This window comes from Trichomycterus rosablanca, chromosome 17 (genome assembly GCF_030014385.1).
Source record: "Trichomycterus rosablanca isolate fTriRos1 chromosome 17, fTriRos1.hap1, whole genome shotgun sequence".
NCBI lineage: Eukaryota > Metazoa > Chordata > Actinopteri > Siluriformes > Trichomycteridae > Trichomycterus > Trichomycterus rosablanca.
In genome coordinates, this window is record NC_086004.1 from 28150512 (window position 1) to 28176826 (window position 26315).

The 26315-nt window shown below is 41.2% G+C and overlaps 1 protein-coding gene across 1 annotated transcript in view; it reads right to left on the reverse strand.

The window, feature by feature from the left end:
- Window positions 1–237: 237 nt before the first annotated feature.
- Window positions 238–26315, reverse strand: part of ntrk3b (neurotrophic tyrosine kinase, receptor, type 3b) — a 177884-nt gene continuing 151806 nt past the window's right edge. Inside the window, exons 13-17 of the mRNA XM_063012388.1 lie at window positions 21866–21996; window positions 17485–17657; window positions 11283–11526; window positions 2710–2868; window positions 238–1612 (exon numbers count right to left, since the gene is read on the reverse strand). Of these exons, the coding sequence (XP_062868458.1) occupies window positions 1427–1612; window positions 2710–2868; window positions 11283–11526; window positions 17485–17657; window positions 21866–21996 (893 nt within the window). The 3' untranslated portion in view covers window positions 238–1426. The remainder of the gene's footprint in view (window positions 1613–2709; window positions 2869–11282; window positions 11527–17484; window positions 17658–21865; window positions 21997–26315) is intronic.

Here is a 26315-nt window from a genome sequence, read left to right on the forward strand (position 1 = left end):
CCTGGAAGACAATAACAACAATAAATTCAATAGACATTTGTAGTGATGCAGCATTAGCCATCTGTTCAGTGCATAAGTGATATTTTATCCACTTAATTACTCCAGATATCAACATCACCATCCAGAACTCCACACAACACAAATGGCTCCTGTTGTCAAGCAATAAATAAAACAAAATAAACAAAACAAAACAAAAAGTACAACATAAGGCAGGAAATAAAAGTCTTTCCAACAGACCAGATTTGAATATTTATTTAATACATCATCTAAACATACAGTTTGTCTTTAGCAAATCTTTCTGGTATTGCCAAGAGGCTCTGAAGAGAAACTGATGCCAAAAAAGGTGACGTGAAAGATTTTGGTGTAAGATTAACTACAAACACTCCCATCGCAAAAGAACACAGAATTGCTTGGCTACAGACAACAACACCATGTGATCGTTAAATTCAGATGCAATGTACTGATAGCACGTACTATGAAGATTCGCGAAGCATTGCTTTAACCGGCTGTCAAAGTGGGCGCCGTGGGTCGCCTCCTTGCCACGTTAGGTTTTTTTGCCAGTTTGAAAATAAAGCAGTATTCCGTTAGATAGGATTTGCAGGGAGCCGAGTATTTCCTCCACACACTGGAGCTGGCGTACAGTAATGATTGTACCGTACTGATGTCACAGTGGTGCTCACACCGAACAATCCTGATGCCCCGCCATAGTTCACAGGGTGGATGCTACCAACCAAAGGACAAAACGAAAACATTAAAGGAAAAGAAAATAAATAAGGTCGACACGTATATAAATTTACAGTATGTACAGTCACATACAATTAAAATAGACCTATATTTTAGTATCCTAAAGAATTTCCCCACTCAACCGCTCGTCACCGCCGAATCATTGCCACGGAATATAAAACAAAATCAAAGCTAAAGATGCTAAACCCAAATCAGTAAGGCTTTGTACCAAAGCAAAGGAATCTGAAAAAAAAAATCGTCTCAGAACACGACACCCAAACCCTCAAAAAAATGAACCTAAATAAATAAAAATAGATTTATATATGTATATATATATGTATATATATATACGTTTATAAAATGAAACACTGGAGAGCTTTGTTCATTAGGTACGTGGCTGCCGTATCAATGGCAACACTTAGTTTACACAACTTTGTTGTATTTATTGAGCAGTTTTTAGGAAACGTTTAGCTTTATAGAATTCTGTACACTATATACCATACGAGTAAAGAAAATGTAAAAGTTTTTTTCTTTAAATATTTTGTACTTTTTATTCCAGTGTATTGAAAAAAACGGTGTTGCAGGCACTTAAGTCCATCCCCGACACCCGTGTAGGTGATTTTACAGTGGCGCAGTAAGGTTAGGGGCCGTTTGGTTTCTCCTGGATTGTGTCGGCCGTGGGCCAGAAGGAATCGCACCGGCGTTAGCCCAGGATGTCCAGATAGACGGGCGCGGCTTTGCCCAGAGCGTACAGGACTTTCTGAATGTCTTTGATGTTGAGTCGCTGCTGTGGTTCTCTCTGCCAGCAGCCCAGCATCAGGTCGTACACTTCCTTAGGACAGAGACGAGGCCGGTCCAGAACACGACCTTGTGTAATACAGTCGATCACCTGCGCGAGAGAGGAAGGACGTGAGCGTTTATAACCACTATTAGGTTTAGCAAGCTTGTACTTACATTTATTAGCCATTTTATAAACAACAACAGTTACGAACAGTGAATTAAAAAGTATTCAGACCCCTTGAGCCCTGCCCCCTTTTTTGCACACTTTGTTTGGTGGATTTGTTTTTAAATATGAAATGTGCACCCATCAATCTGCACCAAATCAGTCGTAATGATGAAGTGAAAATAAGATTTAGAGGTTTTTTTTACATTTACCCCATTAAGGAGACCCTTTTATCCAAAGCGACTTACAGAGATGTGACAGTATATAGTCTGAGCAATTGAGGCTTAAGGGCCTTGCTCAAGGGTCCAACAGTGGCAACCTGGCAGTGGTGGGGCTTTTATATTATATATAAAGATAAAAAACAATAAGACAGAATGAAGAGTGAGAAAATGCAGAGAGATTAATAATATTAATATTAAAGAATACTAGAAATGAATCCTTAGTTTCAGGTGACACGGTGGCTTGGTGGGTAGCACTGTCGCCTCACAGCAAGAAGGTCCTGGGTTTGAACCCCAAGTGGAACAGTCCAGGTCCTTTATGTGTCGAGTTTGCATGTTCTCCCCATTTCTGTGTGGGTTTCCTCCGCGAGCTCCGGTTTCCTCCCACAGTGCAAGTGAGGTGAATTGGAGATACAAAATTGTCCATGACTGATGAATCTTGTGTATTGAGTAATTACCTGTCCTGTCATGAATGTAACCAAAGTGTAAAACATGACGTTAAAATCCTAATAAAATAAAATATATTCCTAAGTTCCAGTTTAATATTAAGCTTCCTCTTCATTTTGAGAGTTAAATGAAAGCATTTTATAGTACACAATGCCCCAACGGGTGCCATAACCCATCCATTATTGGTGTGTGTGGGTGTGTGTGTGTGTGTTGGGGGGTTAATAAACATGTTTTTTTTTTTTTAAGTCAAAAAATCACATCTGTAGTAGTTGATTGTAGCTGTTAAAGTGTGCCGCTCAGCGCTCAGATTTGCTCTCTCTGCCTCACGGATCACACTCGAGTTATTTATATGTCTAAATGTGCAAAGGTCTCAGTTACCTCATTATTGGAGAGCTGAAACCACGGCTGCTTGCCGTAGGTGAAGATCTCCCACATGATGACGCCGAAGCTCCACACGTCGCTCTCCGTGCTGAACTTCCTGTACATGATGCTCTCCGGTGGCATCCAGCGAATGGGCAGCATGGTGTGGCCGCCCACCTGGAGGAACGCACACGTAACATCGAGCAATTAGTCACGCGGTACACGCAACGCTCGTTAACGACATGAGAGAGCGACACTTCTCAGTCTGCGGTGGTGTAAATACGAGAGATCTTCAAAAAGTTTCCACACTTTTATATGTTGGTTATGAGCGGTGAGGGAGGGAGGAGGAGGAATCGCTCGTGTCTGGGAGACTAAGCGTCGCTTATAGTTTGCTCCATCTGATTTCCATCTTTTTGAATGCTCTAAGAAGCTTTAAGGGGAAGAAGATTTTCATGTGATGATGATGTGAAAGCAGTGCTGCATCAGTGGCTATAAGCTCAACCAAAAACAGTTGGTACGACGCTGGAAAAATGCATCGGAAGGTGATGATGAAATTCTTAATAAATAGAGTTTTAAAAAATGCAAAAACTTTTTGAAGAACCCTCGTAGCATGATTAGATCTGACTCTCGCGGCCTGCAGACGCTAAAGCATCACTGAGACTGGGTAGTCATGTGACCATTCATGGAAAACACAGGATAAAAGAACAAATAAATAAATCAGTAGCATATAAAGCTTGTGCAGTGTTATTGTTTAGAACAATGCACCTAAAGGACGGTGCTTGTCTGTACACATGAGCTCACAGACTGATGGGGAAGGAAATACCAATCAGGTCTTCACTTGCGGCATCATCAGGGTTTGAACCGGTGACATTTGAATGAAAGGGCAGATACTTTTCCGCTGCACCACTTGGGAGGACAGATCATCAGCAGTATTTTAAGGAGGTTTGGTGTGCCTCGGCTTATTCGCAAGCGGGTTAGTCAATAAAAATAGGCTTGATTTAAATACAGTGGTACATTAAAATTTGTACCCCTAAACACGCTTTGTATGCGACCGCCGCTTTGTTCAGCGCTCGGCTTGAGCGGTGCGATAAACGTTATCAAAGTGTGAATATGAGATGAATCTGCATTTGTGTGGAATAACCATCAGATCCAGGGTTACAGCTCCACATGTATCTGTGTTTATCTGGATTCTCCTCCCTGTTTCACTTTTAAACTTGTGTTACAGCTCAAGCTTCTGAGAAATGGTGAGAATCAGAATCAGCTTCTCCCAGAATCTAAAACGCTTCTGGTTCAAAATAAAGCTTAACGTGGTTTAATGTAGTAAAAGAAGGAGACAGGAGCACTAAACTTCTCTTCATTATTACTGCTCATAAGTTCCTCCACTAATCACATTCCTCACTCGCTGTTTTACTACAATAAGTCACGTTAAGTTTTGTCACTTCTCATGTGAATGCGCGGGTACTGAATGGAATACGGTACTCCAACATCAAGCATCTCCACGATTAAGAAGTGTCAGTAAACAATAAAGAAGTAAAGCTAAAGTGCAGCTTTTATTGTATTTTTTATTATTTTTTAATTGTATTTCAGTGTGTTTATAAGATAATAATAAGATAAGATATCCTTTATTAATCCCACAATGGGAAAATTTGCATCGTTAGAAATGGTAATACATTGGGAGAGTAGGAGATAAAAAAAAACTAGCAACCAGATTGTGCTCCCTGAGGAGCACACTGTGGTAACATGAAAAAAAGCCCCTAACAGCACACAAGCACATGTAAACATAAGAACATAACATAGTCACACAACGAGCCACGGGTTAGGGGTGAGGGAATAGGGAAGGTACCAGCTACGACAAGCAGCCTCAGCGATTTGCAGCCATATGCAGGCGCACACTGCAGACCCGTCCTGCCGTATTGGTGGGATCAAGCTAAGAGAGTGGAGACGTTGTTTTGGGTTGGTAAGGTTCTGACAGTCATTCGTGCAGCAGAAAAAGTCTGTACAAAGTTCACGATGACATTGTTGTTGACAGCTCTTACTGCCCCGAATGAACCAGCCAGTGGAGGGAGGGTAGGGTACTTCGCAGCAGATCCTCTGGAGGAATTTTCTTATCACCAAGGTCGTTGATGATAACAGTGGGAGCCAAGAGCAGAAATGACATGTTGTTTAGTCTGAGCCCTAATACAAATTTAACAAGAACTCATGGAATTAATGCGTCTCTGATCCGTCTCATTTCGCAAAGCCGTTAGTTTCTCCAAAATGGAATCCATGTTGCGATTAATAACCACAGTCTGAGTTCCAACAGTTCTACCCACCATATCAATCAAATTGGGCAGTTCCTTGGGACCATTGACAACTGACCCAACTTTTTTAATTTCCCGATACAGCAGGGCTAAGCCTAAACCAATCAGCAGAAACCCCACAATTAAAGTTCCGAATAGGTAAACATCCTCTACGTCCTCCAACGAAAGAGGTGCCAGGCACACGACCCTCCACTTCCCCCACGAGTCCGTCGCGTATCCTGCCATCTGCGTTCCATCGGGGCATGTGGGTTCCCCCGAACCCGAACTTCTCGATGAGAAGATGGTGTCAATAGCATTCAGAGACCATTTAACCAATTCCATAATTTGTTCTTTGAGGAGCTGTGCTGAGAAAATCTCTGTAGAGTAGAGTAGACGAGACAGTACGATACAGGAGAAGCCAAGCAGGAAAGATAAGGGAGGAGGGGAAATGCAACCGCCTTCCACGAGAGCAAGAACAGTCTATTATATTTGTGTTATTTTTAGTGTATAAGTGTCAAAAACAGCCCCATTATTTTACATGAGCCTAAATTATATGCAGCTTCATGTGACCATGGACGCATTAACAGGTTTCCCAAACATCCTCATGAGAAAAAATACCTTGAAACTCAACGACTTAAACTTGACGCCACTCCCAGAACCAACTGATGTCGAGTTCCACTTGCAGTATGTAAATCTGTAAGTCTTGAAGGCATGGTGACCCGAAACAAACCAAAATAAAATCAAGAACAAAGTCAACGTGACTTAACAATTAAAACACAAAGTTGTGTGTGTGTGTTTACTAAACTATTTTTAAGCTCATTCCTCTTATTCCACCAGCTCTCTTTACAAGTGATGAATAAATTAAACAATAACGCATTAATCAGGCAACACTGTTTTCATTAGACTGGATTATTCTCCAATCTGTTTTCCATTCACGTCATTTGTTCTACATTCATCATATCTCTGACAGCTGAATAAAAAGAGTCGTTTCTGTTTTGTCGGACCTCAATGCAGTGTTTCCGTTCTAATTAGCGTCCCTCCTGCTGTCTATTGTAACTCCAGGCTGCTCGGGGTTAATGCTTCGAAGAGGAATGTACTCGCTTGGCAAATACCAGCCTAACATACTGTTGAATAAGAAAGTCTTCATCTGAATGCCACTTGGCCGTCTGTTGGCCTCGGCGGTAGCGCGAGCTGCTCGGCGTGGCTCCTGTGTGCAGCGTCTCGGGGGATTAAGTAAACTAATTGAGTTGGGGTGAGTCGGAATTGACCTTAAACCGACGCGCACACGCTGGCTGCACCACACGTGCAAATGACTCCAAATCCCTCTTTAAGGAGGGGAATTAAAACGGGTTAAACGGGCGTGCAAACGATCACGCTATCACCTTGGGCTTTGTGGCAGAGGCCAGAACAATTAGCCTGGCAGGGTGGCAAATTAATAACACTTAAAAAATGAAACAAATATATTTATAAAATAATTAGCATCAGCCTGTCGCTCGCAGTTGTGCAGACACACGTTTCTGTTCGGTGTTGTTCTGGTCGCGCTTTTCTATTCGCCGGTATGTAAACTGGATTACAGGCCAGTGGTGGATTGGATTAGTGGCATGGAAAGTGCTGCGGCATGGCTGGATGGATTACAGATCCTCAAGGGCCAGACGCTCAGCGTTTGCAATTCTCAGTGTGACTGGACTGGGCTGATAAAAGCTTCTTTTTAACTAGCAAACTGAGTTTATTGCTGGTATGATGCTTGTTTTATTGGACAGGAAGAAGACATACTCTGTAGTTGTAACCCAGAAGACCTAATTCTGAGGTATTTGTGGTAAAACAGCTGAAATAAAACCACAGATCTGAGAATTTTACTCTTTATCCACCTTTACAGAGATCCTGAAGCCTGAGCAATAACAGCGCAGGTCGTGTTTGCAAAACTGAACTTGCGGTGTTATTTTTGGGCTCCCTGAGCTCGCAAATATCAGGTGTAATAAAGTTCATAAGATCCAGGGATTAACAGCCAACAAATATTTGGCAATTTTACAGGACCAGGTGCACCCTATGGTGCCAACTCTTTTTGTTCTTAAAGATGTTCTTACACCGATCAGGCTTAACATAATGACCAATATATTGTGTTGGTCCCCCTTTTGCTGCCAAAACAGCCCTGACCCATTCAGGCATGGACTCCACTAGACCCCTGAAAGTGTGTTGTGGTATCTGGCACCAAGATGTCAGCAGCAGATCCTTTAACTCCTGTAAGTTGTGAGGTGGGCCCTCCATGGATCAGACTGGTTTGTACAGCACGTCCACAGATGCTCGATTGGATTGAGATCTGGGGAATTTGGAGGCCAAGTCAACACCTCAAACTGGTTGTTGTGCTCCTCGAACCATTCCTGCATCATCCTGCCGAAAGAGGCCACAGCCATCAGGGAATGCCGTTTCCATGACAGGGTGAACATGGTCTGCAACAATGCTTAAGTAGGTGGTACGTGTCAAAGCCACGCTCGCCCTTTTTTCCTGCTTCTAACATCAACTTTAAGGATAAAATGTTCACTTGCTGCCTAATATATCCCCCCCACTAACAGGTTCCGTGATGAAAAGATCATGAGGAATCAGTGTTATTCACGTCACCTGTCAGTGGTCATAATGTTATGCCTGGTCAGTGTATATTCTATGATGATTAGGTTTTATACATACATACTGCTGCTTAAATTTATATTTAATATTATTGTTCAGTGAACACCAGAATAAAGTTGATCAGCATATATTTAGGATCACAGCTCCTTCAGAACAAGTTTTAGGTCATCTACACTTTTAGATGAAATTAGAATTGGCTAATATTCAAAGTTTCTTATTTATTTATTTATAATCTTGTTTTATAGGATGGTCAGTAAACACGCTTTGCATATTGCAGCCCAGAGGAGCAGCTTTCATTTGTGGTAAAAAGGAAAATAAAGAACTGATTTCAGAATTCTAACTGGTTATCAAACTTCACAGCATGAAGTCAAAGAATAATCGAGGGAACTGAACCGAGCTTCCTGTGTCATTTTTGGCCCCTGTGAGATCACAAATATCAGGTGTATTACAGTTCATAAGGTCCAGAGATTGATTTGCATGGTTGATTAACAGCTAACAAATATGTGGTGACTTTACAGGACCAGGTGCACCCTATGGTGCAAGCTCCTTTTGTTCCTAAAAATGTTCTTATATTCTAGAATGATAATGTTTTATACATACATACTGCTGCTTAAATTTATATTTAATATTATTGTTCAGTGAATACCAGAATAAAGCTGATCAGCTTATATTTAGGATCACAGCTCCTTTAGAACTAGTTTTAGGTCATCTACACTTTTAGATGAAATTAGAATTGGCTGATATTCAATGTTTCTTATTTATTTATTTATAATCTTGTTTTATAGGACGGTCAGTAAACACGCTTTGCATATTGCAGCCCAGAGGAGCAGCTTTCATTTGTGGTAAAAAAGGAAAATAAAGGACTGATTTCAGAATTCTAACTGGTTATCAAACTTCACAGCATGAAGTCAAAGAATAATCGAGGGAACTGAACCGAGCTTGCAAATTAGGGATGAAATGCGGACGCGTATGCCAAAAAGCTTCTGGCACGGATCTGGTGTTTTTTTCTCTGGACTTATTATAGAGAAAGTCCAGAGGGCGGTTATGCATCTAATACTGAGATTCAACTAGTTCACACTCAGGATTATGTGGACTTTTATGAACTTTCAGAGAATCTGAGACGCGTGGCATGCATAAGCCAGTCCCGAAATTCCTAACAAAACGGGCATGAAAATAACATTTTACCTTCTATTATTTATTTGTTTTATGTTATTTTTCCTATATTGTTTTTCTATAGTTGTTTCCTTTTTCAAATCCCTCTTTTTGTTTTGTATTTTGAGTACAAATGTGCTAATAGATGAACACAGACTTTTTAGAGATGTCTGCAGGTCTTACGCTGTTACCCTAATAAGAGACGTATTTAATGAGACAAGGATGGCAGGAGCTTTAGTCACTTCGAACTGCTCAGTCGGCTTGTGCTTTATGTGGACAGACAGAAATGCTTGACCCTCACAGTGAAGGAGTCTGGTGGTTTTGTTATGCAGCAGGGGGCATTTTTAAGGCACAATTCGGGTCCGAATGTCACTGTTGTACTCAAATTCTGCAGTTTTATCAAATGATTTTACACACAGGATCCCCGACTCGCTGTTAAACGACAGAAACTCAACACGTCACTTTCAGTAGCAGGACAAACGTGTTGAGGTTTTACTGCTGGTGTAAAAGTTTCTCTCCGTCTCTTTCACAGTGGCATGTTGTTGCTGACCAGCACACCGAGCGCTGGTGTGTATGTTGTGTGCCTGTCAGAGCCCACGTTTAAAATCACTCGATGGCACCGATGTGTCCAACATGCTAATGATTTCCTAATGTCTCCACTTCAGCCATATCTCAGCATGTGTGACTGAGAGAGAAAATATTGATCGAGTTACAGCAAGATGAGTTACCAACAATTCCACTTCCACCTTGTTTTTATACAATCAGAATATCTTTTTATAGAATCAGTTTTTATAAGGATCAGTTTATATTTAGGATCAGTCTTTAATATTGATCAGTTCATAATTAGGATCAGTTTTTAAAAAGAGGATCAGTTTATATTTAGGATCAGTTCTTAATAAGGATCAGTTTATACTCAGGATCAGTTTTTAATAAGGATCAGTTTATACTCAGGATCAGTTCTTAATAAAGATCAGTTTATACTCAGGATCAGTTTTTAATAAGGTTTAGTTTTAATAATGATCAGCTTATATTCAGGATTGTTTTTTTTTTAAATAAGGATCTGTTTATATTAAGGAACAGTTTTTAATAAGGTCAGTTTATACTCAGGATCAGTTTTTAATAAGGATCAGTTTATACTCAGGATCAGTTCTTAATAAGGTTTAGTTTTAATAATGATCAGCTTATATTCAGGATTGTTTTTTTTTTTAAATAAGGATCTGTTTATATTAAGGAACAGTTTTTAATAAGGTCAGTTTATACTCAGGATCAGTTTTTAATAAGGATCAGTTTATACTCAGGATCAGTTCTTAATAAGGTTTAGTTTTAATAATGATCAGCTTATATTCAGGGTTGTTTTTTTAAATAAGGATCTGTTTCTATTAAGGAACAGTTTTTAATAAGGTCAGTTTATACTCAGGATCAGTTTTTAATAAGAATCAGTTTATATTCAAGAGCAGTTTTTTAATATGGATCAGTTTTTAATAAGGATCGGTTTATATTCAGGATTGTTTTTTTTAATAAGGATCGGTTTATATTTAGGATCAGTTTTTAATAAGGATCGGTTTATATTCAGGATCAGTTTTTAATAAGGATCAGTTTATACTCAGGATCAGTTCTTAATAAAGATCAGTTTATACTCAGGATCAGTTTTTAATAAGGTTTAGTTTTAATAATGATCAGCTTATATTCAGGATTGTTTTTTTTTTAAAATAAGGATCTGTTTATATTAAGGAACAGTTTTTAATAAGGTCAGTTTATACTCAGGATCAGTTTTTAATAAGGATCAGTTTATACTCAGGATCAGTTCTTAATAAGGTTTAGTTTTAATAATGATCAGCTTATATTCAGGGTTGTTTTTTTAAATAAGGATCTGTTTCTATTAAGGAACAGTTTTTAATAAGGTCAGTTTATACTCAGGATCAGTTTTTAATAAGAATCAGTTTATATTCAAGAGCAGTTTTTTAATATGGATCAGTTTTTAATAAGGATCGGTTTATATTCAGGATTGTTTTTTTTAATAAGGATCAGTTTATATTTAGGATCAGTTTTTAATAAGGATCGGTTTATATTCAGGATCAGTTTTTAATAAGGATCGGTTTATATTCAGGATCAGTTTTTAATAAGGATCAGTTTATATTCAGGATCAGTTTTTTAATAAGGATCAGTTTATATTCAGGATCAGTTTTTTAATAAGGATCAGTTTATATTCAGGATCAGTTTTTAATAAGGATCAGTTTATATTCAGGATCAGTTTTTTAATAAGGATCAGTTTATATTCAGGATCAGTTTTTAATAAGGATCGGTTTATATTCAGGATCAGTTTTTTAATAAAAATCGGTTTATATTCAGGATCAGTTTTTAATAAGGATCAGTTTTCAATAAGGATCGGTTTATATTCAAGATCAGTTTTTAACAAGGATCAGTTTATATTCAGGATCAGTTTTTAACAGGATCGGTTTATATTACGGAACAGTGTTTAATAAACCCCACTCATGTCGGCACACTCCTGTAACTTTAGCTGTGAGACTCGATACCCACCCTGTAGTAGTCCATGCTGTAGATGTCTCTGGACATGCCGAAATCTCCGATCTTCACCAGCAGGCCGTTACCCACCAGGCAGTTGCGAGTAGCCAGGTCGCGGTGTACAAAGTGCTGTGACGACAGGTAAACCATCCCTGCCGCTATCTGTGTGGAGACGTGCAGCATCTGAGACAGACCCAGCTCCCCGTTATTCTGCATGGGATGCCCGTCCACCAGGATGGTGGCGTCCGGACCGTGAGCCCTGCGGAGGAGGAAGAGAGATCAGTCATCCGGCATGTCGGTACAGATTCATCAGCGCTGGCCTTTTCAGGGCTTTTCTGTATAAACACAGCGGCCGAGCCGGCGTGTGTAAGCAGCTTGTACTAGATTGCTGTGAAAGGTCAGAATATGCAAAGAAGCTCACAGTCACCACAAACTGTCCAGACACAAATCCACACAAATCCACAAGTAGAAGGAAAACTGGGCCGAAGACCCCAATCACAGCAGGGCGGGGCGGTCAGAAGTTTACATACACTCACAACAGACTGGGTTTCATGGTAGTTTTGTGAGTGGAGTGGTTTCAGCAGCTGTTCTTTATACGTGAGTGAACGTAGATCGATCAGATCTTTCATTCATTCATTTATTTCCTGTTTTACCACCAAATTCTCTTGATCAGGGTTGCAGTGGGTGCAATTCACCAGGCAAAAGGTAGGAAACACCCCGGACAGGTCGCACACACACATAGGACAATTTTATATCTAGTTCACCTCACATGCACGTCTTTGTACTGTGGGAGGAAACCCACACAGACACGGTGAGAACATGCAAACTCCACACAGACAGGACCCAGATCGCTCCACCTGGGGATCAAACCCAGGACCTTCTTGCTGTGAGGCAACAGTGCTACCCACCGAGCCAACGCTCCTGCTTATTTCCTGCATGTAATTATAACTGACTACAACTGATGACTTCACTGTGCACATATTCAGTGAGTAGGTCGGAAAGAAAAGCCCAAATGTCACCATATGCTGAGAGGAAATCCGTAATCAAGGATCCATAAACAAACAGAAGCTGCTGAAACCAGTCACCCCAGTAGTTTAGTAAAGTGGACTAAACAAGGAATTCAGCCACTTTGAGTGAGATTCCGAACTGTAGGGAGTGAAAATGTTCGATTCAAAAGGAACTTCAGACTATGTAAGGAGTAGTGAGTAACGCTTCATGACTACATAGAGAGTTTACAGTAAAATTTACCCATCAGTCATTGCGTGTCTCATGACTTAAGACAGCTGGTGGATTATCTCTGATTAGCAAGCGGTACCAGCAGGATTATGTCAGACTGAAAACTACCAACGATGTGAAAGTAACAAGTAAACGTCCAGAAACGCTCCAAAATCCGCCAACTTTCACGTAGCTAAACATGAGCAATACAACACACCGTAAACACGACACAGACCTGTTGTATGTCAATAAAACCACATTTATTTCCATATTACGTACACAATATGATACACGGCTGTGCTTCATTAGTTTGCTAATGGTTCTGGGTTCGAATCCCAGGTGGGGAGGTCCGGGTCTTTTCTGTGTGGAGTGTCTGAGCTCCGGTTTCCTCCCACAGTGCAAAGACGTGCAAGTGAGGTGAACTGGAGATACAAAATCCATGACTGTGTTTGATGCTTGACCTGATAAATCATGCGTAACCAGTATCAACCTGTTAAGTGTCTAAAACATGACGTTAAAGTTCCCTTATAGCTGATATCACATGATTAGTGTGTAGGGACCCTGTGGAAGCAAATCTAGTGACTGTCAACAGTCAAGTAAGCTTTACACTTCACGTCGCTAAACACGAGCAATACAACACAACGTAAACACGACACAGACCTGTTGTATTTCCATATTACATACACAATATGATACACGGCTGTGCTTCATTAGTTTGCTACTGGTTCTGGGTTTGATTCCCTGGTGGGGCCGTCCGGGTCCTTTCTGTGTGGAGTTTGCATGTTCTCCCCGTGTCTGTGTGGGTTTACCCTGGGTGCTCCAGTTTCCTCCCACAGTCCAAAGACGTGCAAGTGAGGTAAATTAGAGATACAAAATTGGCCATGACTGTGTTTGATATAAAAACTTGTGAACTGCCTGTTAAGTGTGTAAAACATGATGTTAAAAACCTAATAAACAGTTTAGAAGGAACGCTCAAAGTTAGCTGTCAACATGACGCTTTAAAAAAATAAGGGCGTTCCAAAAAAACCAAAGTTCACATTGCTGCTATCATGTGATTAGTGTGTGGAAGCGAATCCAGCTGTGAATCCAGCTACAACAGTCAAGTGTGCTTTACATACCATGCAAATGTGTTTGTTTTGTCCACATGTTTACATTTTTACATGTCTACATTCTTTGATTACATTTTAGATAGCTTTATTTATTTCTTTTTAACTTAAAATAACCCTTATTTAATATGATCTCAGTGTAAAGGAAAATAAGAAATGCTATTTTTCCTCTTCCTGATATACAGAGCTACCTGCTGGCATTTAGGCTTTGTGATAGAACTCATTTGTTTGGCCTCTGAGCTGTTACTGCAGAACACCAGGGATGATTGAGATTAAGATTTGAATAAGGTGTATTTTAATGTGCTCCAGTGTAGTTTTTATTAATTTGGTTTTTTTATGTGTGGGGAGGGAGGACGCCCCCTCAGCACAGAGCTGGAGATCTAACTATCGAGCAGTGTTCCGGCGAGAGGAGCTACTTTACATGGAAAGCACATCGCTGCTCGTCTTGTGAGGGGGAAGGCGAGCTCTCTTTAGTTCTGCTTAATTCCGCTCACGCAGCGTCTGGATGAGGCCTAATTGGAGTCAGCGACCGGCATTGCGCCGCTCTTTCATTCTCACGGAAAAACCCGCTAGCCCCGCGTGCCTGCCGCATTTTGAAAACGATTTTCATCATTTGTGCGTCTCGGAACGCGAGTCAATAAAAAGTCTTTGTGCCGGCGAGATGAAATGTATCCTGTTTCACAATGGAATTACGTTATCTTCTACAGCGGTGCTCGGTTAACTCCGAAACGCCGCACCATGGGGACCGGCCGCGATGGGCTGAGGAGCGGCTATCAATCTGAGACGTGAGTGCAGAGGAATTAGGATGTGGGGTGAATATTTGTGAGCGGATCATTTACACCACCTGACTAAAGAATTAAAGACATTTTTTATAATCACTTCAGCAAAACCAAAAGAGGGTTTAACGATGAAGTGAGAGCTCAAGTGGTTAAATAAGATAAAATATACTGTACCGGCAAAATAAGCCTATTTTACTATAAAACGGCATCTAGATTCCAAACCCCCCACCATGAGTGATTTTATTTTTTGGACATTCGTATCTGTCTTATGCCCAATTTTATTTAGATAGATAGACAGGTAGGTAGACAGATGTATGGATGGATGTGTGGATGGATAAATAGCTAGACAGATAGATGGATGGATGGTTGGGTAGACAGACAGATAGATAGACAGATAGATAGATCATTGGATGGATGGATGGATATGTGGATGGATAGATAGCTAGACAGATAGATGGATGGATGGGTAGACAGACAGACAGATAGACAGATAGATAATTGGATGGATGAATGGATGGATGGATATGTGGATGGATAGATAGCTAGACAGATAGATGGATGGATGGGTAGACAGACAGATAGATAGACAGATAGATAATTGGATGGATGAATGGATGGATGGATATGTGGATGGACAGATAGATAATTGAAAGGATGGATGGATGGATGGGTAGACAGACAGATAGATAGATTGTTGGATGGATGGATGGATCACTTTATTAATCCCAAAGGGAAAGTCAAGTCAAACTGAGCCCATACAGCAAACAGGTTGGAAAGAAAAGCCCAAATGTCACCGTATGCCGAGAGGAAATCCATAATCAGGAATCCCAGTCAAGACTGCATTAGTGAGCAAACCACTATAGGCTAATATCAACCAGTCTCTCTCTCTCTCCCCCTAATAATGCCACCATAGGTTAGTTTTCGGTCAGGTGTACCAGGCTGTACTATTAGAACCACGTTTTCAGATCCAGAATCGTCCTACCAACATTCTTGGTGGCACGTAAGGATCAAAAAGTTTATTTTTATTCCATCCCAGCATGTGAGCATTTCTAATCATATGAACCATGATCATGATTCATGTGACATTTCCAACTCGGGTTCACAAGCTTAAATTATGTTGCTTAGAAATGCACCAGTGAACAGAACACACTGAAATGAACAGATGCTAATGCTAAACGCTGAATTAGGTGCAGTTTTTATTGGTGGTGTAATAGATGTAGTGAAATAATTAAAGAAAACAAAAGCCTAACAATTAAGAGTGAGTAAAGATATCATGGACTGGTGACACACACACACACACACACATTCTGTGTTGAAAGCATGATTTGGGAATAGCAACTCACTAAAGGATGCTAACGGCAGACACAACGCTGCACTAATGAGATGAAGTTGGACGACGTTAGGTGGATTATATTTGATTATTATTTATGCACATTTCACTGATACACATTTAAAGCCGTCATGTCCTTCCGTTCAGTCTCGGCTGCACAACAGCCTGTGGCCGGTTCATGACAGTTGGTGGGTACTCGCCACAGCTGTCTACGACATCCCTTGCTGTTTTGGAGATGATTTAACCCAGTTTTCTGGCCATAATGATTTGGCCCTTATCGAAGACACTCAGGTCTTTATGCTGATCAGATCTGCTGCATTTAACATGGGAATTATGAGTAACTACAATGGTTTCGACCACACAATAGATTCGGCCATTTCTCTCTATTGAAGCCACTCAGATTCTTGTCCAGTCACTTGTAATATCATGGTTGTATGACTGCAACTCCCTCCTGGTAGGTGCCCCAATGTCCACTATTAAACCCTTGAAACTCATCCAAAATGCAGCTGCCCGTCTGTTTTTTAACCAACCTAAACACCGCCACATCACCCCACTGCTGCCACATCAACCCACTGCTGCCACATCACCCCACTGCTGCGTTCTCTTCACTGGCTTCCTGTAGCTGCACGCATTCAGTTTAAAACACTGATGCTCACCTACAAAGCCAAAAATGGAGCAGCCCCAAGCTACCTTAGAGAGGTCATCACACCATGCTCTGTACCACGCAACCTCCGAGCCACTAGTCTCGCTCGACTTCATCCTCCAACCAAAACTGAAGGAAGACGAGCTTCATGGATCTTTTCTGTACTTGCACCCAAGTGGTGGAACGAGCTTCTCTTGTCTGTCAGAACATCTGAATCTCTCGCTGTCTTCAAAAGACAATTAAAAACCTTCATCACCTCTTTACTAAGCACTAATTTACATTCTTTGACTGTTGTCCACTTAAACTAGAGTAAGGTAATGTTCACTATGGAAGCACTTCTGAAAGTCGCTCTGGATAAGAGCATCTGCTAAATGCCGAAAATGTAAATGATGCTCACCTACAAAGCCAAAAAGAACCCAGCCCTGAGCTACCTTAGAGAACTCATCACACCCTGCTCTGTACCACACAACCTTAATCCTCCACCCAGAACTCAAGGAACACAAGCATCAAGGTTTTTTTCTGTACTAGCACCCAAGTTTTGGTACGAACTTCCCCTGTCTGTCCGAACATCCGAATCTCTCGACATCTTCTCCTCTTTACTAAGCACTTAAGCTGAGAACAACAACAAAAAACAACATAAAAAAATGTACAATGTAGAATCAGCCCATTGTTTAACAGATCACTGAACATTTTGGCTCATCAGTGCATTTTTTCAGTGGATATTTTATAATCCAGTAATTATTTGGACCTCAGTTGTTAATTGTACTTAAGTAAAACATTTAACAGGCTCAAAGGAGAAAATGACTGAATGTGTACACAGAGTGCGGGTTGAGTTAAACCCACCATACTGGACCATACTGGACCATACAGTATGAAGTGGTTAGTAAATGAATGATCGAATAAATACTCTGTGTGCATCTACCTAACGCATCTATTGTGACTGGCTTTGCTGACTTGTCATGCTAAATTACTTAAGGCAGATGCAATCATCAAAATGCACTGCTGGCAGGGGTGGCGGCGTGCGCCCGCAGTGATAAACGGCGCTTTGCTTCGGCAGTATCGAGCGCCTGGTTGATGGGAAGTTTTACTGCTGCGCGGGCACGGCGTGTTCCTCGGGTTAGCTCCGTAAAGCAGGACGTCTCACCTCAGAAACTTATTGAGATCTCCGTGCTTCATAAACTCGAACACCATGATGAGCGGGTCGCCGTCCACACACACGCCGTAAAACTTCACGATGTGATCGTGCTGCAGGTTGGTGAGCAGCTCGGCTTCTCGCTGGAAGTCCTTTCTGGCCGCCAGGGTCGGGTCTTTCAGGGTCTGCAGAGGCAAAACGGCACACGTGTGTGTGTTATTGATTTCTTTATATAAAGAAAACATTTATCAGTACTGAGAGGATGAAAACCACTGATCTGTGCACTTCTTGTGTAATCTATTTTGTTTTATTATCATTATTATTTTATTACTAATGTACATCCCATCACATCAGCCCAAAACACCTACTGAATAAAGCTAAGCAGGGGGACAGAGGTAACCTGGTGGGTAGAGATTTGGACTATCATTTCAAAGGTTGTGGGTTCAAATCCTGGCTCTCTTGACCAACATGAGTGCCCATCCATACACATACTGGCATACAGGAGTCAGTAGAGATTTAATAACACGTACAGACGTAAGGGCGCAGCTTGGAAGACCAACATTATCTAACAGGCATATTTTTGGGGAGACTTTATCTATCCAAGGAATAAAAGGAGGAAGTAAGAGGAAGAGGAGTAGATTAAGGGAGGTCGGGAATAGGAATGAAAAGGAGATGACAAAGAAGGACATTTGAACAAAGACTGAGGGAGTGACAAAATGATCTTGGTGCTTATAGAGCAGGGGTGCCCAATACGTCGATTGACTGTGCAATCGACTGGTATATCGCGCCTCATTAAAACAGGTCAACGTGATTGACATGAAATGTGGCCACTGTTTCTTTGCATCCGCTCTTCTAAAGCACCCCAAATCTAGAAAGTTTTCATTCATCAGTAGCCAGTTTGCGCCATTTTGCGCCTGTTTGTGAGATGAGAGCAAAACCAAGCACGAAGAAACCAAAAACGCTTCGATTCGGGCAAGAACAAGGCAGAGACGCTGTTCCGTTCATCGTTCATATGTGGAAGAAGCTGACAGAGAAATTTGAACCCTACAATCTGACATTCATATGAAGTCAAGGGTCTCTGCCGGACAATTTTGGAACTTGCTGGCTGAGGAAAAATATCCAAAGGTGAGAAAATGTGCCACCTATTTGGTTCAACCTGCTTGTGTGATTTAGCCTTTGCCCACATGAAAATAATGAAGTCTAAATATGGGTCCACACTTACTGATGAACACTTGGAAGCTGCTTGAGATGCGGCATCAGCAGCTACACAGGATACAGGATGAGGGGATCAAACCGAAAGGGTCATTTCAATACCCCAAAAAGGTGTAGGGGAGCAAGTATCATATTTTCTCTCAACTGAATGGGCACAAATTCCCACAGACATACTTTACAGTCTTGTGAAAAGCCTTCTCAGAAGAGTGGCTGTTGTGTGTCACTGTGTTTTTTAAAATGAGATGTCCAACAAGTCCAACAAGCTAATGGTCAGGTGTCTAAATACTTTTAGCCCAATAGTGTACATAATAGTGACATGTAAATATAGTGAATGTTTTGACCTATAATTAATATTTTGACCTAAACATCATAACCAGAAGCATTATAGGAAGGTCTAAAAGGTCTTCAGGGATCTCAGGCTTTCACAATCTTCTCTCTTCTTTAGATATCTACAGTAACGTCTGAGCACAGCCAGCACCTTCCTCCTACGCTCCATTATCTTCAGTACTGGACGTTTCTTCCCGAATTCTAATCCAACAAATAACAACGTCCTTAAAAATAGCTGATCCTCAACAGCGCGTGAAACAATTCCGGCGCAGTGAAATTGGCAAATCCCGTCAATCGAGTGTTCAGATGGAGAGTTTTGTGAACACTACAGATGGCTCAGCGTCTCCCCGTCAGAGGGTGTTAGCTTCCTGGAGCTCGGTGCCGTGTACTCAAAGCAACTCCAAACTGTTTGTTTTATTAAATTCTAAATAATCTATAAAATGTTTTGTGTTCTTTATTTGTTACTTAGTTTGATTTTCCTGTTACGACGTGGAGACACGACAGAGAGATGAGAGCAGAAACACATACAAAATCAGTGCACAAATATACCAAAGAAAACTGTGTGTGTGTGTGTGTGAGTGCAGTTGTATACAGATGTGTATGTGAGTGTGTGTGTGTAGCTGTACACAGCTGTGTATTTGAATGTGTGTGAGTGCAGTTGTATACAGGTGTGTATGTGTGTGTGTGTGTGTGTATGTGTAGCTGTACACAGCTACGTGTTTGAATGTGTGTGAGTGCAGTTGTTTACATGTGTATGTGTGTGTGTTTGAATGTGTGTGTAGCTGTACACAGCTGCGTGTTTGAATGTGTGTGTAGCTGTACACAGCTGCGTGTTTGAATGTGTGTGTATGTGTACACAGCTGCGTGTTTGAATGTGTGTGAGTGCAGTTGTTTACAGGTGTGTGTGTGTGAGTGCAGTTGTATACAGGTGTGTATGTGTATGTGAGTGTGTGTTGCTGTACACAGCTTTGAATGTGTGTGAGTGCAGTTGTATACAGGTGTGTATGTGTATGTGAGTGTGTGTTGCTGTACACAGCTGTGTGTTTGAATGTGTGTAAGTGCAGTTGTATACAGGTGTGTGTGTATGTATGTGTGTGTGTAGCTGTACACAGCTGTGTGTCTAAATGTGTGTGTGTAGCTGTACACAGCTGTGTATTTAAATGTGTGTGTAGTTGTATACAGATATGTGTGTATGTGTACACATCTGCGTGTTTGAATGTGTGTGAGTGCAGTTGTATACAGATGTGTGTGTATGTATGTGTGTGTGTAGCTGTACACAGCTGTGTCTGAATGTGTGTGTAGTTGTATACAGATATGTGTGTATGTGTGTGTATGTGTACACAGCTGCATGTTTGAATGTGTGTAAGTGCAGTTGTATACAGGTGTGTGTGTATGTATGTGTGTGTGTAGCTGTACACAGCTGTGTGTCTAAATGTGTGTGTGTAGCTGTACACAGCTGTGTATTTAAATGTGTGTGTAGTTGTATACAGATATGTGTGTGTGTACACATCTGCGTGTTTGAATGTGTGTGAGTGCAGTTGTATACAGATGTGTGTGTATGTATGTGTGTGTGTAGCTGTACACAGCTGTGTCTGAATGTGTGTGTAGTTGTATACAGATGTGTGTATGTGTGTGTATGTGTACACAGCTGCATGTTTGAATGTGTGTGAGTGCAGTTGTTTACAGATGTGTGTGTGTGTGTGTGTGTGTGTAGATGTACACAGCTGTGTATTTGAACGTGAGTGCAGTTGTTTACAGATGTGTGCTCTGTTTTTGCAGAGCAAAAGTGTGTTTTCCTCAGCTTCACCTCGCGGGTACAGATGCCCTGTTGGTTTATCTTCATGCTGTAATAGTTCTGATTGAATGAAACAGAAAGTTCTGATGCTGAGAGTGCAGTTTTAACCACGGAACACCATTATGGATATGAAAGAGCATCTCTAAACCACATTATTGCCAGATCAGCAAATATCAGAAACAGGACGTCTGGTGATATCAGCGGGGTAATGGAGAGCGCCGGGGCCCCGGGCTTCGTTTTGACATGTAACTAAATTCTCTGTGTGCTCTACAAGGCACATCTGCGATGCTTGAAGAGATAGTGTAGAACTGAATGAAGATATATGTCTCCTTAAACATGCAAAAATCAATATTACCCTCAGACCTCTGGGCCTCCTCTGAAAAAGCCTAATGACCCAGCATACATCAAACTGCCGCGATCATAAATTGCCGTGAAGTCGGACAGAAATGTTCAGCCGTGGAGGAAAAAAGAGCCTTTGAGTAACTCTGGCAGGATTTAGTGTTCTAAATGGAAGGTAAAACGGTGACCCCCCTCCCAGGCCCAACGTGGAAGAAAGTGCACGAGGAAAAACTGCAGATGCTTTTAACTTCCTGTTCTGTTCACAGGCAGCATGAAGAAAAGCAGTCGCAGTGCAGCGGAAACCCTGAAGACCCGGGCTTTATCCTCGCCTTCAGCTACTGCATGAGAGAACTGACCTTAGCCCCACTGAACAGCTTAAAATAAACTGGAAGATCAGCTGAGGCTTTCTTGACCAACATCAGTGCCCAGCCATACAGATACTCTTGTGACTGAACGGGCACAAATTCCTTGTAAGAAGCTAAAAGTGTTTTTAAATGGAATGTCCGACAAGCTCATGATCAGGTGGCCAAATACTTTTGGCCATATAGTGCACATTGACTTTGAGTGGAATAAAATAATGAAAAATAACTTGTCGCTTTTAAATAAAACTGACCTGAATGTAAAATCTGTGATGTGCGTCCTTTCAGACTAGAAATAAAATCTCTATTTCTGTATTATTTCTGTTATAATAATAATAATTATAATAAAATCTCTCTGTACCTTGACGGCGACCAGCATTTTGTCCTTGGACGGGCTCAGGTTGTAGCACTCAGCCAGGAAGACTTTACCGAACGCTCCCTCACCCAGCTCCCGCTTCAGGACGATATCCCTCCGCTTCACGTGCTGAACGTCTGAGAGAGAAGAGACGTAAAGAGAGAGAAGAGACGTGAGAGAGAGATCAGCTAAAGAAAACTGTGTGTGTGTTTGAATGTGTGTGTGTGTGTTTAAGAGTGTGTGTGTAGCTTTGCACAGGTGTGTGTTTGAATGGGTGTGATTACAGTTGTATATACAAGTGTGTGTGTAGCAGTATACAGCTGTATGTGTGTTCGAGTGTGTGTGTTTAGCTGTACACAGCTGTTTGTTTAAATGTGTGAGTGCAGATGTGTGAGTGTGTGTGTGTAGTATTAACATGACTACACACACGTGTGTATGTTTGAGTTTGTGCAGTTGTATACAGGTGAGTATGTGTGTGAATGTGTGTGAGTGTAGTTGTATACACTTGTGTGTTTGAGTGTGTGTTTATAGCTGTATACAGATGTGTGTGTGTGTGAGAGAGAGAAAGTAGTGTAGCAGTGTGTTTGTGTGTGTAGCTGTATACAGGTATGTGTATGTGAGTAGCTGTATACACTTGTGTGTGTTTGAGTGTGTGCAGTTATATACAGATGTATGTATGTTTGTGTGTGTGTATGTGTGTGAAGATGTATACAGGTATGTGTGTGTTTGTGTGTGTAGCTGTATATGGGTGTGTATGTGTGTGTAGCTATATACAGGGATGTGTATGTGAGTGTGTGTGTAGCTGTATACAGTTATATGTGTGTGTGTGTGTAGCTGTATATGAGTGTGTATGTGTGTGTAGCTGTATACAGTTATACGTGTGTGTGTGTGTAGATGTATATGAGTGTGTATGTGTGTGTAGCTGTATATGAGTGTGTATGTGTGTGTAGCTGTATACAGTTATACGTGTGTGTGTGTGTAGCTGTATATGAGTGTGTATGTGTGTGTAGCTGTATACAGTTATACGTGTGTGTGTGTGTAGCTGTATATGAGTGTGTATGTGTGTGTAGCTGTATATGAGTGTGTATGTGTGTGTAGCTGTATACAGTTATACGTGTGTGTGTGTGTGTGTAGCTGTATATGAGTGTTTATGTGTGTGTAGCTGTATACAGTTATACGTGTGTGTGTGTGTAGCTGTATATGAGTGTTTATGTGTGTGTAGCTGTATATGAGTGTGTATGTGTGTGTAGCTGTATATGAGTGTTTATGTGTGTGTAGCTGTATATGAGTGTGTATGTGTGTGAAGATGTATACAGTTATATGTGTGTGTGTGTGTGTAGCTGTATATGAGTGTGTATGTGTGTGTGTAGCTGTATATGAGTGTGTATGTGTGTGAAGATGTATACAGTTATACATACGTGTGTGTGTGTGTAGCTGTATATGAGTGTTTATGTGTGTGTAGCTGTATATGAGTGTGTATGTGTGTGAAGATGTATACAGTTATATGTGTGTGTGTGTGTGTAGCTGTATATGAGTGTGTATGTGTGTGTGTAGCTGTATATGAGTGTGTATGTGTGTGAAGATGTATACAGTTATACGTGTGTGTGTGTGTAGCTGTATATGAGTGTTTATGTGTGTGTAGCTGTATATGAGTGTGTATGTGTGTGAAGATGTATACAGTTATACGTGTGTGTGTGTGTAGCTGTAGATGAGTGTGTGTGTGTGTGTAGCTGTATATGAGTGTTTATGTGTGTGCAGCTGTATACAGTTATACGTGTGTGTGTGTGTGTGTGTAGCTGTATATGAGTGTGTATGTGTGTGTAGCTGTATATGAGTGTGTATGTGTGTGTAGCTGTATACAGTTATACGTGTGTGTGTGTGTGTGTAGCTGTAGATGAGTGTGTGTGTGTGTGTAGCTGTATATGAGTGTTTATGTGTGTGCAGCTGTATACAGTTATACGTGTGTGTGTGTGTGTGTAGCTGTATATGAGTGTGTATGTGTGTGTAGCTGTATATGAGTGTGTATGTGTGTGTAGCTGTATACAGTTATACGTGTGTGTGTGTGTGTGTAGCTGTATATGAGTGTGTATGTGTGTGTAGCTGTATACAGTTATACGTGTGTGTGTGTGTGTGTAGCTGTATATGGGTGTGTATGTGTGTGTAGCTGTATACAGGTATGTGTATGTGAGAAGCTGTATACACTTGTGTGTGTTTGAGTGTGTGCAGTTATATACAGCTGTATGCGTGTGTTTGTGTGTGTAGCTGTATACAGGTGTGTTTGACACAAGGCACAGTCATGCTGGAAGAGGAAAGGACCTTCCCTAAACTGTTGATGTAAAGTTAGATGCATATAATTTCCTTTATATAACTGATTTATTACACCTGTTAGCAACTGCTACATGTCCATATAGTGTATAACTGGTATTTAACAGCACACTAGCAGCATGTGTGTGTGTGTGTGTGTGTGAGTATGTGTGTAGCTGTGCACAGCTGTGTGTTTGAATGTGTGTGATGTAAATATATATAGTATATAACAGCACACTAGCTGTGTACAGCTCTTTCATTTGATTGATTGAGATGGGGTGAAAGATGCTGTCGGGTGTCGTCACACTGAACCTGTTCTGCTCTTATTCACACGTTTAAATGCCAAATATCCAAATATAGCGAGTCCTGGACTACATTCTGTAGACAGATGGACAGTTTCCACACACACACACACCGTACAGAATGCAGACTGTAATACGAGGTATGAGGGGATGTGATGGGTTAATTAAAACACTGTGATTAAATATGCATCAAAAACCCACGATTATTTACCACAACATAAAAGCTTCGTACCTCTTGCGAAGGGCGTGAAGTACAAACGACTGTTCTTATTAAGTGTGAATGATGGGAACACAAACTTCCTTGTCTCAAAATGACTGACTTTTATTTCCCTTTTTATTTTTATTCCCGATTTATCAAGTCCATCGTGAGACTCGGGGCACCCCACACACACATAGCCGATTAGGTCTGTGTAGATGCCTGGCTGTCTGGCCGACAGCACCACTGAGATTCGACCTCAAATCTCAGATGTGAGTGGACTGTTGTACCCACCCGAGCACCCAGGATAGCTGCCAAACACCCCACATGTACCACAGTCGAAGCACAGTGGCAAAGTCTGATATATAAATAATCATAACTTGGTGTGAGGAGGACACACTATTTATTTCACTAGCCCACCACCGCTGAGATTGGGGTTCAAATCTCAGCTGAGCTACCTGCCAGCTGACCGGGCTTCTCAACAGGCATGTTTGGCAATGTATGAGGAAGGGATAAAGCCCTGTGATGGATATCTTGCCTGGTGCCCAGTGTTTCTGGTGGAATCGGAGCTGCTACGACCTTGACCAGGATAAAACTGTAATGTTCTGTGTCTTAATCATGGCCCTACTTGGTATTACCTCCCTCTTATAAACACTTGGTTGGTCCTCATTTTAAGCCCCGTCAGCACCGTCCCAATGATTTTTCCATCTTTTCCATGTTTGTGTTGAGTTGTAGAAGACTGTTGGCCAAGACTCATGCTGGGTATTTAATATTTGCAAAAACAAATCGGTTTATTTACACCTCCACCTACAAATAGCTCATTAATCTCTAAAAGCTGCGATCTGCGTTAAGAAAAGTCGCTCAAGTACGACGTTCAGTGTTATGTGTTTACTGAGCGTTAATTAGTTGTGATTGGCCACGTGAAGCACTGGGAGGAAAACATCATGAAAGGATGCCAATACATCACTCACACACACACACACACACACACACACACACTCACTTACACACACACACACCCACACACAAACACACACACACACTCACTCACACACACACAAACTCACTCACTTACACACACACACACACACACACACACTCACTCACTTACACACACACACACCCACACACAAACACTCACACACACACACCCACACACAAACACACACACACTCACTCACACACACACAAACTCACTCACTCACTTACACACACACACACACACACACTTACTCACACACACACAAACTCACTCACTTACTCACACACACACACACACAAACACACACTCACTCACTGACTCACTCACTGATTTATTTACTCACCCACTGACTGACTCACTCACTCACTTTCACACAAACACACACACTCACTCATTTCCTCACACATTCACTCATTTATTTATTCACTCATTCACTGACTCACTCAATCATTTACTTACTCACTCATACACTCACTCACTGATTCACTCATTTTCTCACTCAATTACTAATTTATTTACTCACTCACTGATTCACTCACTCACTCACTCAGTCACTCACTCTTAGGTTTGAACTGAGGACCATGATCCAGCACATGACTCTTGACCCACGTGTGCCTGCTAACTGAATGGCTGCATGGAATGACCTCTAACTATTTGGAAAGAGCATCTATA